General features: G+C 38.2%; 2 protein-coding genes across 7 annotated transcripts in view; both read right to left on the reverse strand.

The window, feature by feature from the left end:
- Positions 1-10,708, reverse strand: part of ccny (cyclin Y) — a 44,574-nt gene extending 33,866 nt beyond the window's left edge. For all 4 annotated transcript variants that reach the window (XM_017437737.3, XM_017437735.3, XM_017437736.3 and 1 more), the window contains exon 1: positions 10,038-10,708. In XM_017437737.3, the coding sequence (XP_017293226.1) occupies positions 10,038-10,191 (154 nt within the window). In that variant the 5' untranslated portion in view covers positions 10,192-10,708. The remainder of the gene's footprint in view (positions 1-10,037) is intronic.
- Positions 4,598-13,278, reverse strand: part of LOC119616626 — a 91,287-nt gene continuing 82,606 nt past the window's right edge. The window contains exons 6-9 of one of the 3 annotated variants that reach the window (XR_005232588.1): positions 13,108-13,192; positions 12,705-12,939; positions 8,679-8,682; positions 4,598-4,608 (exon numbers count right to left, since the gene is read on the reverse strand). Coding sequence is in view for 1 of the 3 variants with exons in the window: in XM_037973104.1 (XP_037829032.1) it covers positions 12,795-12,939; positions 13,108-13,192 (230 nt within the window). In the remaining 2 variants the exon portion in view is untranslated. Of the gene's footprint in view, positions 4,609-8,678; positions 8,683-12,015; positions 12,940-13,107; positions 13,193-13,278 lie in introns of those variants that run through there. The other 2 variants (XR_005232589.1, XM_037973104.1) reach the window with 2 other exon arrangements.

The following is a 13,278-nucleotide window of genomic DNA, read 5'->3' on the forward strand; positions in this document are numbered from 1 at the left end:
TAATCATCAAAATTAAACGAAATAAACATTTGAAATATATGAGTTTGTATGTAATGTATGAATATAATATACAAGTTTCACTTTTTAAATGGAATTACTGAAATCAATCTACTTTTTCATGATATTCTAATTTTATGACCAGCACCTGTACATGATTGATGTTTTTTTCTGTGTTTGATAATGTACCTGTTGTATTTGATTCTGTTGTAAAGCACTTTGGATCGCTTCACCCTTACACCAGCCCAGGTGAAGCAGAGAACTACTTCCGGTTTCTGCTCTGTGTAAACAGTGTTAAGGGGTCAGTCTATAGCTAATTGTAGAATGTAATCACAAGATAGCAGCAGCTTTGTGATAGCAGAACTGAGTTTTCTAGCCGTTCTCTAGAATCAAGATAAATCTTGCATAAACATTACAGCTTGCTAGCATCAGTGTAGCTTTGTGATTGAACTGCTGCTGTGTATTACTGCGTTCACACAGAACAATGACCTCCATCTTTTTAATGAAAGAAGAGAATCTGTGTTTAGGTTTCTGTTTGGTGATTGCAGCTGTTGCTGGTTTATAATCTGATCCTGTCACATCAGGAGCTACAAACTGAGTCAAAGCTAAGTTTCAGTGAAGCTCAAACTCAAGCTGAATTGCATATTATCAATGCAAGTTATTGTTAAATGTGCTGAGCTGTGCTTTAATTAAAGGTAACTGATTGGCTAATTAGTGTCACATTGGTAAGCAACTTGTCAGATGTACTTAATATCTGTTTATATATTTTTTCAGGGAATTCTAGGCACTTCCAATATTCTTAGTATTTTAGCATGTATAATATTTATTTTCAGGTGGGGATAAATGCTGGGATTGTGTTTAATGAAATTTATGCATAATTATTAACTTATTGATGTACATTTTCCCCTTTGTTTTTGAGAAATGGAGAAAATACAGGACCTGGTGTCTGTCCATTAATTCTCCTTCAGCCTCACCTCCAGGCTTCAGTTCCTGTTCTAGACCTTTATTGGATCCAGCAACTTTTCTATTCCTGGTAATGTCTGCTGTTTTGAAAAACAAATGTATTTGTAAAGCTGCATACAGATTCATAAAATTTTTAACAGTGATTTCCAGTTGTTGTAAGACAGTTTAATCATCCTTCTCCTGGTGGCCTTCACTTCTGAACTGGAGCTGATCTACTTCCTCACCTAATTGTACTAATTGGGGTTTCGTTAATGTTTTAGTTTTAGATGAGTTTATAAATGAAGATTAAATCATGTCTCGACATTTTCTGTCTCTATTGCTAACATTCAGATATTTCTGTGCTTGTGTTTTGCAGAGAGAAGGTTGAAGCTTTTCTCCAGTGTCCCAGTCTACCAAGCTGCTACACATCATTTGCCTGTAAACTTCAACTATTATCAAGTCCTTTTTGATCAAGAAAAATATGAAAGCAAATATTCTAAATAAATCAAACATTTTTAATAAAGTCTTTGATTTTTTTTTATAATGTAGACATGGTTTGGAGCTCTTTAAGTTCTACATCTCTTGATTTGGTATTTCATGTACTTTAAAGTCTGTAAGAAAAAGTCTATTAGCATCAGATTCTCATCTCAGCTTTAAAATAAAAACTGCAGTGAGTCTGAGGTGCCCCATACAAACCCAAAGGGAGCTTTTGTATTTTACCATCTGCTTCATCCCTGATATTTTATTGTACACCTCCAGATGCCCCCATGCAGGACCTCAGCCTTGTTTCCAATAATACTGTGATAGTAGCAACTTGTGCATTCCAAATGAGTAAAGGGATGGGGGCTTCTATAGCTTCTGATTAAGTTCCCACTACTATGAACAGCACAGCACCAGTAAGAAGCAGTAAAGTTTCACGAATGCAGAAGACATCCCATTATTAGTGTTTTTTTGTGAAAGGTTGGAGTACAGCAACAGCATGGTCACAGGTTATCTCAACAAGTGTTTTCCCACCCTGGTCTTCAAGACACACTACCCAGCATGTTGGAGATGTTCCCTACTTTAACATTCCTGATTCTGATAATTACATGAGTGCTCAAGCAGGGAAACATCTAAAACATGCAGGGCAGCGTGGAATGAGGAGCATGGTTGAAAAACACTAGAATATGATGAAAAGACTTAATATGTGCCAAATAAGCTAAAAACATGCATTTATTTTTACTGCAAATTCAATAAATAAATTTTAATATAAGTTACATTTTGTGTTTGCTCTGTCATTTAGCTTGACTGAATTTTGAATTCTGAATTTTCCAATTTTAGCTTTCTTTTCTATGTACCGTCTTTAGGCATCTGGGAGAAGTTTGTCGCGATATAGTCCCCTTTGTTTTGAGCTGCTTTTCAGCATTAGGCAGGAGAATACAGCGGTAACACCGGAATACTGTTTATTTTGGTCTGTGACCTTCAAAGGTGGCGCCAACCGATTGCGCGAGAAGTAAACGCCCCACAAGGCCACTGCGCAGTGACGTCTGTTCCAAAGCTCTATTGTAGCCACACAGGCACACTCACTAGAAGGAAACAAATGCACCCCAGAGGAGTCTCCCCCTGCCCAGAAGAACACTGTCATTCTATTGGCTGGAATGGTTGCTAGGCGACGGTGCTCAGATCCGCAAGAGAGTAGAAAAAATCCACGAGCAAGCAGAGAGGTTTGCAAGTGCAGATCCGATCTGTGAGAGAGAGAGAAGTTTTGCGTGCAAGAACACAAAGATTTGAGAGAGAAAAGAGAATATTTGAAAAAGAGCAGAAGTTTTGAGTGCAAGCGTTAAAAGTTTTGAAAGCAAGAGATGAATCCTGCTTGCAAATCAAATATGTGCGCCCTCGACCTTTGGCAAAATTCTCCTTCCATAATCACACAGTGACAAATATAATCAAAATCCATAACTGTATTATAATTAAAACACAACTGTCTGAATCACAATCAAATTAAATTATGAGGTGTCTGAAGATCTCCACCTCTTTAAATAAACAGAAAGTATTTGTTAATCCTCAAAGAGTCATATGAGCCAATTCCTCCTTACATGACCTATTCATCAACCTTACCTTACACAGTTTGAATTTTTAACACACAGACCACAAATGTATTAAGAAAAAAAGCTCAACTGCAACCATAAAAAAATAATTTTGTATAAATTAGCTAGCTACCTGGCTAGTCAGAATAAAATTTCAACTAAAAATAAATCTTACATATATAAATTATAATTATATTATATCATATTATAATTTTATTTTATTTATTTTTTAAACCTTGGGATCAATCAGAACAAAATGTTTTGTACACAGTAGATTTAGGTTAATTTGTCTGGAATTCAGGAGACTCCCCAGACTCATCAACCCCATGAATAATCCATGACCAGATTTCAATTAGCCTGGAAGCAAAACTCATCAATGTGTGTGGGTGTGTGTGTGCGCGGGTGTGTGTGTGTGGGTGTGCGCTACAGAAATAACTTTTAACTAACTTCAACAGTGATGAAAGAGACGAACGCTGGGCTGGGAGCCATTGTTAATTTACAGATGTCTATGTTAAGTAAAATCCAAAGAAGATCTTGCAGTTTTATCCTTTCCTTTCATACTGAGACATTAAAAATGACCTAACTAATACCTTTAAATGTTTTCATAATAAATTAAGTTAATAATTTTAAATTGTTTTATTACAGTGACATTAAGCTTGATGAAGGATCTTCCTGTTTTTAAGTGTTTTAACTACAGTAAAATTAAACTACAGTAATTACAGTACCACTTTACAACACAATCTGCCCTCATTTACCCATCTACTCACATTCATACAGCACTACACTACATCTGTACAAAGCTAACCTGAATAAATCATTCCATAGAGACTTATCAGTGCTTTAGATTGTATTCATACACCAATAGGGCACACATCAGAGGCATTGAGGAGTTCAGTGTCTGGTCCAGAGACACTTCAACATGTGACTGCTGCCAGGAATCAAATCTCCGATTCTCATTGGAGGACTGCTCCAACCACTGGGCCCTAGCTGACCCCGATAACATTTGTCTTTAAAATTGTTAAGTATTAACTATATCACTGTCAATCTTTCATATGATCAGATATCTAAAAATCTGCTTCAGATGGACTGCAGTAAATGCAGTTTTATTTAACAGCTTACAATAAAAACAAACATCATTAGACAAGAAAGCATTGCGTCTGTACAATCTGGTCAGTGACCAAACAAACAACACTAACAGGACTACAGAGATATTTCAAAAACAATTTTCTGCCTTTAGGAATAAATTACTTAAGTTGTGAGCCACTACCATAAAACCTAACCGGCCCTGAGGCCTGTGTATCTCTTGGCAGACAGGTCTTTATCCCAGTCAAACACATGTTATGGCTTTGACCCTGAGAGGCTTCTGCTAAAAGGAATAAACAGATATTGACTGTTTAAAGAAACAAGAATGTCCTACTTCTTTATCTCTGACTGGTGTACAGATGAACAAGGCAAAACAGCTGACAACACAAATTTGTGAAAGAAATCACCTAAATTGCCCTCTAAGAATGATAATGAGGCTGTTCAGTGAGGACTCTGCGTTTTGTCTGTGCACAGGCAAGAGTTCACGTGTGTTGTCATCACTATCAGCAGAGCTTGTTGGCTTTTTGTCGTCACAAGCCCAAAGGCTCCATCACACTAAATAAGAAGTCAAGAAGTCAGTTTGCAGTCACATGGTTACGAGACATTTATTTTCGCACACACCTTTCATGGTCTTCGGGTCAGAACTTCCAAGAAGCTCCTCCCTCCTCCTACAGTGTTAAAAAACGTTTCTTCATGCCGGCTTTTGAACTCTTCTGTCCTTGTTTTGATGGAACAGCTGTAAAGACGGCTGTTCTTTCTAACAATCTCGGCCAACTGATTTTCAACATAGCAGTAGAAGCAAAATGTTTCATTAAACCTCACCAATCTTTCTGTATAAACACGCCCACAACTTCTGACCAATCACACAGCACTTGGTGCAAGCCCCTGTGTGAAACAGTTCGGCCCAAGGCTTTGTGCCATGAAGTGGCGGACGAAGCTGCTTCGAGAACAAAATGACGCAATTTTGTCATGCAACCGCGTGAATAACAGCTGACTTTGTGACTTCTCATGGAGTATGACTCCCGCTTAATGCAGCCAGAGTCATACAAAAATGACCACACAACAGAATGTGTGGCATACCTGCAAGACTGTAAAATGAAATAATTTACTCTGGTTATTCCATTAAAAGTAGTGAAAAGACAATATATTATAAACTGAAACAAAATAAAAGTTACTTTGGTTGATTTTCAGTATGTGTTTTACCTAAGTGTCTTAATAATCTTAGGAATTAAGCTACTTGTCATTTCTGTAAATCCACCAAGGTGTCGACATTTGACCAATGCAAAGTGTCAGGGTGGTATGTGCTGTTAGCTTGTTCCAGGATAAAGATGGAGAAGTTTTCTCCAAAAAGGTAGATAGATCTAAATATAATTACATTTGTTTGATTCTTTGAAATAATGTATTTTAACTGTATATTGCAGGTGTCCCATTCTGCCTTATTCTGTCAGCTACATCCATCCATCCATTTTCTTTACTGGGTCATGGGGAGCTGGTGCCTATCTCCAGCCATCACTAAGCAAGAGGCAGGAGACACCCTGGACAGTCCATCACAGGGCCACATGGAGACAAATGTGACAAACAACCATTCGCACTCTCACCTAGGGACAATTTTAGAGTTACCAATGAACCTAACATGCATGTTTTTGGTCTGTGGGAGGAAACCAGAGTACCTAGAGTGAACCCATGTGTGCACAGGGACAACATGTAGACTCCACCCAGAAAGGGCCGAGGTCAGGAAGTGATCCTGCAACCTTCTTGCTGGGAGACGACAGCTCTAGCAACTGCGAATGCTTTCAGGAAATATTGCAAAAATATGAAAAAACATTTTTTTCCCAAGATTGTACTTGTAAATGTTTATGGAAATAATTTTATGATATCTTTCTGGTCCGTAGTGGAGCTGTGAGTGACTTAAACAGTGTGACTGTAAATACATTCACTTCTGTTTCCTTATTAGTATATATGCATCAAAATCAAAATAACTACAAATAGATATTATTTTCAGTATTTTTATACCTATAATAAAGTCATTAATATAGCAGTATGTGGTATTATTTAGGCAGCAGTAGAAATAGTATTTGCTTTTCTGATTTAAAATAAAATCAAAAAACTGTGATAAATTTTAAAACTTTTGTTTTAATACTGTGAAACTGAGGCATTTTTGCTTAAGCTTGTGACACCATCAGAAGGGGCATCATTAACCCATGCCTACTGTAGTGTGATAAAGTTGATAAGCCCACTGGCTGAAATCATCCCCCAATTCCAACAATCTCCCTTGATCCATGGGGTTGGTGTTCTTGAAGATAAATGGTTTATCTTCCTTCCAGCAGATGAAAGCTCCATCTGTTCCTGTGTTTAAACAACGCAGGTTTTATCTCATCTGAAAGCTGAACTGAGGTTTAAAAGTTGTCTTCTTTCTTCGGGTGAGCTACTGATAAAGACAAGCCCCCAAAAAACTTTAACCTATCTTCAAAAAGGTGAGGAGTCCTTGGCTGACGACACGGTTTCTGCTGGAGGTCATCATGCAATTGTAAGAAGAACCTGACAACTGCCAGAACTGGACTTTCTAATAAGGTACTGATCAGAAAAGAATAACTGAGAAACTAAAGTCCTACTACTCTAGAGTCCAGACTTAAATCTCATTAAGTTCTGTAACAAGAAAATGTAATCAGCTTCATTGTTACCAGAAAAGAGAGCATCAAAATCCAGAATGAAGACATTCAAGAATCTTGCTCAATGATATAAATAGCACTGACTGAAAATAAGGACTTTGGTTTTGATCACAGAGAAATGGATGAAATAACTTTGACGTGGCATTTTACTAAAATACATCTTTAATGACACGAAGAGGAAATCCAGCAGCAAATACATTATTTATAATAATGAAAATGTTGGTTTGAAAATAAATTTGTTTTAGTTTATCTTCATATTGCTTGATAATTCTGTAAAATGCCCAGATAAGCTGAGAGATGTAATCAGGAGGAGAGGATTTCACAGCCACTCTTCAAGGCTGCCAAACCCTGATCAGAATGAATAACAGAACATGGTGGATATGTTTTAAAAGTTCCTGTCTTTATAATGTAAATGTTTGACTTATTATGTAAAACCACAGAGAAGAATGCTCATCTGACCCCTTATTTACTAAGCAGCTGAAGGAGGCCCAGCTCAGATCCTGAGCCATGTCTGATTACTAACCATAAAACAGAAAACTGAAGTATTTTGACCCGTTTTCACTGATCCTAATGAGGAGGACTATATGTGCTTCCAGTTTTTTTCTTAGCTCTCCAAAGTGTGAAAAAGCACAAGTGATTTACTTAATGAATGACACAAAAAATGCCAACCAGGCTGTACTGACTTTCCTCCAACAACTAGTGTCAAAGCGGTTCCTGCTGTTTCACATATGTGACCAGTGCTGGCAAAATGAGTTGCAAAGAGGAATTTTTCAATATTGAGTTATTAATATTCTCAAATTGTCCATCTCAAAAAAGCTTCAAACTGATGCATCGTTTGTTAAAATTTAGCAATTTCTCACCAGGCTAACAACAAGCTATCTTTGTTGCTAGCTGGGAATGATGTAATCAGGAATTCTAGCCTTATATTTAAAAAGGGGAGGCCCCAAGCGGCACTACAGCAGCTGCCAGAAAGAAATCGTGAATTTTAAGGAAAATTATAAAGGTTATAAGACAAAAGGTTATTTCTGAAGACATACCTGTAAGAAAACAGTGATTTAAAGATGGATTAGAAAGATATGTTATTTTCATAACACAGATCATTAGTGTTTAAGGACTCAAAAATCAATATTTTCACTTATTTTGCACTGCAGCCTGTGCTTATTCAACTCATTCCACCAGCACAGGTCACATATTATGGTAAGCAGTTTCCTTGCTGTGGTAGCATGCCGGGACAACTTCCTTTCCTGTATTTTTTCTCCCTCCCTCATGTTTCCTTACTAATCACGGGGGTTCCTTGTGGTATGTGGTATGACACACAATGGACATATTTCAGAGTTCATTATAAAAAAAACAATTTGGGAGGTCTGATAGAACTCCTCGGTAATGACAACCTCTCAGCATTTTTGCCTACAACAGAGTGTGACTGTGGTGGGATCAGTGACAGGTAAACATGTTGAATGCGAGAGGCAAATAAAAAACACAGCTATAAATGCAGTCCATTATTATCACAACACCTCCCATTGGAACACTACCTCACACGAAATCTTCATTAAGGCTCCTAAATGACGACCCCATTACAACAGAAGACTTGAGGATGTCAGCGAGGTCTTCAGCGGCATATTAAGTACGCAGCGGTCTCCTTATTACGTGTGGTAGGTCATGGAGGGTTTCGAGCATGTGCAAAATGTCTGTAGTCAGATTGTGGCAGTTTATCATTGCGGTGGCAGCATAACAGGGTGCTGGGTGGAGCAAGAGAAAGCATGGGGGCTAGGTTATAATCTATTTTTAGATGCATCGCATTGGTGGATGTAGAAGATTCGTAATTGGTTTTCAAATGCCAAAAACTGTTTTGTTAAAGTTAATCTTTAAAAGAGTCAGCAGATGAGTTGCTGTGTGGTGCCGTCTGCCCTAGTACAGAGACTTGACTTGGAAACGTTTGATTTGTGTGTAAATTTCAGAGAAAAACGCAACACTAATTGCATTAGTGTTTCTATGGCAACAATGTTAAGTTAGCATCTATGCTAATTACTGGTCAGCAGCCTGTAATCATTAGGGTTTTCTGACACATTATTGTGCACTTTTCATTATGCATGAAAATGTATAAACCTGTTTATTTATGTAAAATAATTTGTATTTCAGCTGCACAAGGTTTTCACAAGGTTACCAGCTGCAGCTTGGCGTTTATTCACAAACCTGAGGATCAAAAGGCAATAATTATTCTCTAATCGCTTTGCAGTTCTTTAAAGCATAACTAAACCGACTCGTAAGGTGCCTAAACATTCCTAGCCCTAATGGTGGCAGCATATTCATGATGTGGACTTGTTGTCAAGAACACGTGGCTGTAGCATCACGTTGGCATGATCTTCCAGCACTTAGTTGCATCCTGTTGCAGGGTCTGAGAGAGTCATGTCCATTTGGGGCCTGGAGCCGGGGGCATGGGGCAATCTTAGGCTTTCAATAAAGTATCACCATCAAAAAACGCTGATGACATTCAGGACGCAGGGTAGCATGTTAGAAAGGTAATAACAAAATATTTGAGGGGCCATCCATGTTGAAATGGTATTTTGTGAACATGCAAAAGTTTCTATGTAGACGGACAAAATGCAAGCTTCTGAAAGCAGTAATGTCACAGCTCCACCTCTAATCAAATCTACTCCTTGCTTCCTGTTTCTGGTGTATGTTCGTGGCAGTGTTACAGTGCCGCTTACAGGCCTGGCTGTAAGTGGCAGTAACTACCTAAAAGGGTTTTGGGATGTTTTTGTGTGTCAAGACATTTCCAGAACAATGCCATGTTCACGGGGATATAAGAAAGAAAGAATCAGTTTTAGGAAAGCTGTGTTTCAATGTGGACAGAGCCTCAGAGCGTAGCAGCAGATCCAGCCTTGTTCTGATTTAAGGTGATCCAACCTCATGAATCATCTCACAGACAAAGGGTGAGAAGTAAAAGTTTAGACTCAAGGACTCAAACTACTTCCTAGATTTCATGTTGAAGAAAAAAATAAGTCAGGTAATATTACAAATGCAAGATCAAAATGATGAAATTTGGCAATTTTAAATAATTAATCCAAAAGGTTTGCAGAAGGGTGGGTGTGTCCTCTTTGCACAGATGTTGCAAACTCTGAAAACGCTATTACTCCTTCCTAAATCTGCATGAAGGTGACTACAGAGGAGGAAAACAAATCAGTCTAACCCAGAAACGACACTTTTAAAACTCCATCATGTGTGAGCGGTTTGGGTTTGCTCTTCCCTGCAGTTTTGGGGTTGTTTTCCCCGAGCTTACCGTCGATGTTTTCTCTGTCGCTGATGTGCTGGAGGTTGCAGCCCGTGTCCTCACGACTCAGCTCCGGCTCCGGCCGATACGGCTCCAGCCTGGAGTGGTTGCTCCTCCGGTGTTTGGGGCTCGATGACACGCAGCAGGACGTTGTATTCCCCATTGTGTACGCAGTTGTTTTTGTTTTACGCCCGCCGCTTTATCTCCAGTTCTGTTTTTTTTTTTTTACAGAGCTGCTGCTCGTGTTTAAAAAAGGAGAGAGAAAAACGGGGCGGTAACGCGGATACAGACCTACCTGGTGCAAACTACACAAGCTGGCCCCCGTTATCCCCCTGTCTCACAGACGCTCAGCTAGTCTAGTGGAGCCATTAAAAACGAATAAAAACGCAAAGAGAAACATAAATTGGAAGAGTAGCCCAACGTCCCCGTCCAAACCTCAAACCGAGGGTAGGTGGCGCCGCTAAGGCTTCGGTTTCACTGTCGACTCCTTCGTTTTGTAGCTCCGGACTAAGCGTCCAATTCAATTATCCTCACAAAAACATGTTCTCGTCCAGATATTCTATGCCCGCATGAATGAAAATGAGCACACATTAGGCAAGTCGAAGAAAATGTTTTAGCGTTGGGCGCTACATGGTTGCCACTGTACTGTAACAGAATCCTGCGGCTACATCCGCTGCCGTGCGGCGTTCAGGCGCTCATCGTGAAGTGGGATTTTCTAATACAAAGTGAGCTTCTCAGCTTTAAACGGACTCCATACAGCCAAAGCGTGAGAGGAAGTTAACTAGATATGCTAATAATAAACAGGAAATATAATAATAAAGACTTAGGAGGCAAAATGGGAACTATTTGTATCAAACGTAAATATATAACGAGTCTGACCCTAAATTTAATTATTTTCAAATGAAAGCGCACATAAATACAGCGGCACGATGTACTTTAGTTTGCTCACTTTTGTCAACAGTCAGATAATCGTTTCTTTGGTATTATTTCGTTTACATTGTGAGATGTCAAATAACAGGAGAAATACAAAATTTTCTGTGAGTACGTGAACGCGTCACTGTTGAGGACTGTTCGAAAAGTTTCCGGTTCAAGTGGGTGGAAACAACTGTGTTATAATTGAACTTTAATAAGATTTTCCATGGGCAGAACAGAACAGGACTGAATAGATATTTCTCTACATGCAGTATAAAATAAGATCTTACTGCAGCTGTTGCTTAAAGAACCGACATAACTCTCTTATACTCCTGATTACGACCTGTTTGGTGCACATCCAAGCCACATTTGTATATCAGTTCATTTCATTTTGACTGTCCAGTGTTTAGCTCGTATAGAAATAAACTATCTGAGGGATTTAATTGAATTTGTACAGGTAGGGGTCAATAGTGAATAGGAGAAACAAATCCACTGACATTTTTCCTGACGCACAAGACAACCGATTTAGCATTTATTGCTATTACTTTGCAGAAATCTTACAAATATATGATTTTTTTCTTTTAATCTTTGAATTGGTTTTAACATTGTGCTTTGGCTCCCCCTGCTGGTACGGTAGAGTAATGTACGATCTGATAATGATATTCAGTGACGGTAATTTCTTCTAGTTGAAAAGTTTGCTTTTGCTGCACAATTACAAAAATATTGATTTTTTTATTGTGAAAGGATCTTTGTTATATCAATGACTTAATTAAAAATGACAGTTTTAACTGCCATAAATCAATGATCCGATCACCACAAACCATTTTATTTACCATAGAATTGCTTGATAAGCTGACATTCCTAATCTAACTTTAAATTTAGCTGTAAATCCTGTCCCAACATGTGAGTTCCACAACTTGTTTTTCTCTCTTTCAGGGCTGAGGTTAGCTGTGTTTTCTTGCACTATAGGCAGGAATTAGGTTTCACAATAGGCCCAGGTGCAAGGCAAATCTCAGAGGTATTGGAGGTTTTTTTCATTGTTTTCTCACTGCACTTAGAAGAGACACACAATCAGTGCAAAAACAAAACCTTTATTCTGGCAGAAACCCTTCTGTATTTTCTATCATTCTTTCCATGGTCATTTAAAAAATCAAGATTGTGTTGTTCTTTTAATTTGGTTATTGTGTGAAAAAAGTATGTGATGGTTGTCCCTTTTATGATTTCTTTTATTTCACATCCAATCAGGAAGAGAATGGCATCACAAAAGAATAAACACTGCTTTACCTTTGTGCTCATCTTCCCCCAATTTTTATAAATATAAACATTTACAACCAGCATAAAACATACTTTATGTCTCTTACATTTACTCTGTATCAAAACAACACAAAGAGATTAAACAATAACTTTATTTTTTTCCACAAAATCAGTCTAAATTACAAGTAAATATTGCATCAAGAAATACTTAAATGAAGCAAATTTAAACAAGTTCATACAAATATAAACCTCCTTGCTGGTTGAAACATTTGGCTTCTTGCATTAGACTTCTTTGACTAGTAACTGATCACTTTTTAATGGTGGAATCTTAGAAAACTAACTGAGAAATGTAATCGGTGTCTTTCAGTGTTCAGTTTTGTTAATCTCAGCATCTTACTATTTGTTTCCGTAAAGGTAAACATGTGATTCCTCTGCTGGAAACTCTGTTCCTTTTAGGGGAGGAGAATCAGGGGTTTAAAACCCTGACATCATGTAAACACGCTGAGCAACAAGTATTCTGTGGATTTAGGCAAAGTTTTTAAGACACACAATAGAAACAAATAGCCCACACAATCTCAGTTCATGATCTTGATCAAGGAGTCAGTCCGCTTTGTGTTGATAGATGTTTTTCAAGGTTCTAAGCTCCTCGATAAGAGTCTTGTTCTGAGTCTCCAGCACCTCCACACGACTTTCCAGGCATTTGACGTATTCTTTCTTCCTTTGCCGACACTCTCGCGCAGCTTCCCTGGAAAAAACAAGTTAGAAGCCTCAACAAGTGGGCTTTTCTGCCAAAGTCAACTATTTTTCAATTCATAAATAAAATGATGATTATACTGGAGTCTGACTGAACTAATATTTACATGTATTTGAGCTCTACCATATATCCTAAAAAAATGCAAACAATCATCTTTACCTGTTCTTCATTAAGCGTAACTGCCTCTTCTTTATGGCGTCCTCTGGAGGTTTCTGGATGCTGTGTCTAAAGGCCCCGCAGTCACCTTCGGAGAGGGGGGAGGAGGTTTTGACATGAACTTCCACTTTGAAATTTTAGACACTGATGTTTTAAGACACAGCAGTCCACTTT

Source organism: Kryptolebias marmoratus, linkage group LG21 (genome assembly GCF_001649575.2).
Source record: "Kryptolebias marmoratus isolate JLee-2015 linkage group LG21, ASM164957v2, whole genome shotgun sequence".
NCBI classification, from domain to species: Eukaryota; Metazoa; Chordata; class Actinopteri; order Cyprinodontiformes; family Rivulidae; genus Kryptolebias; species Kryptolebias marmoratus.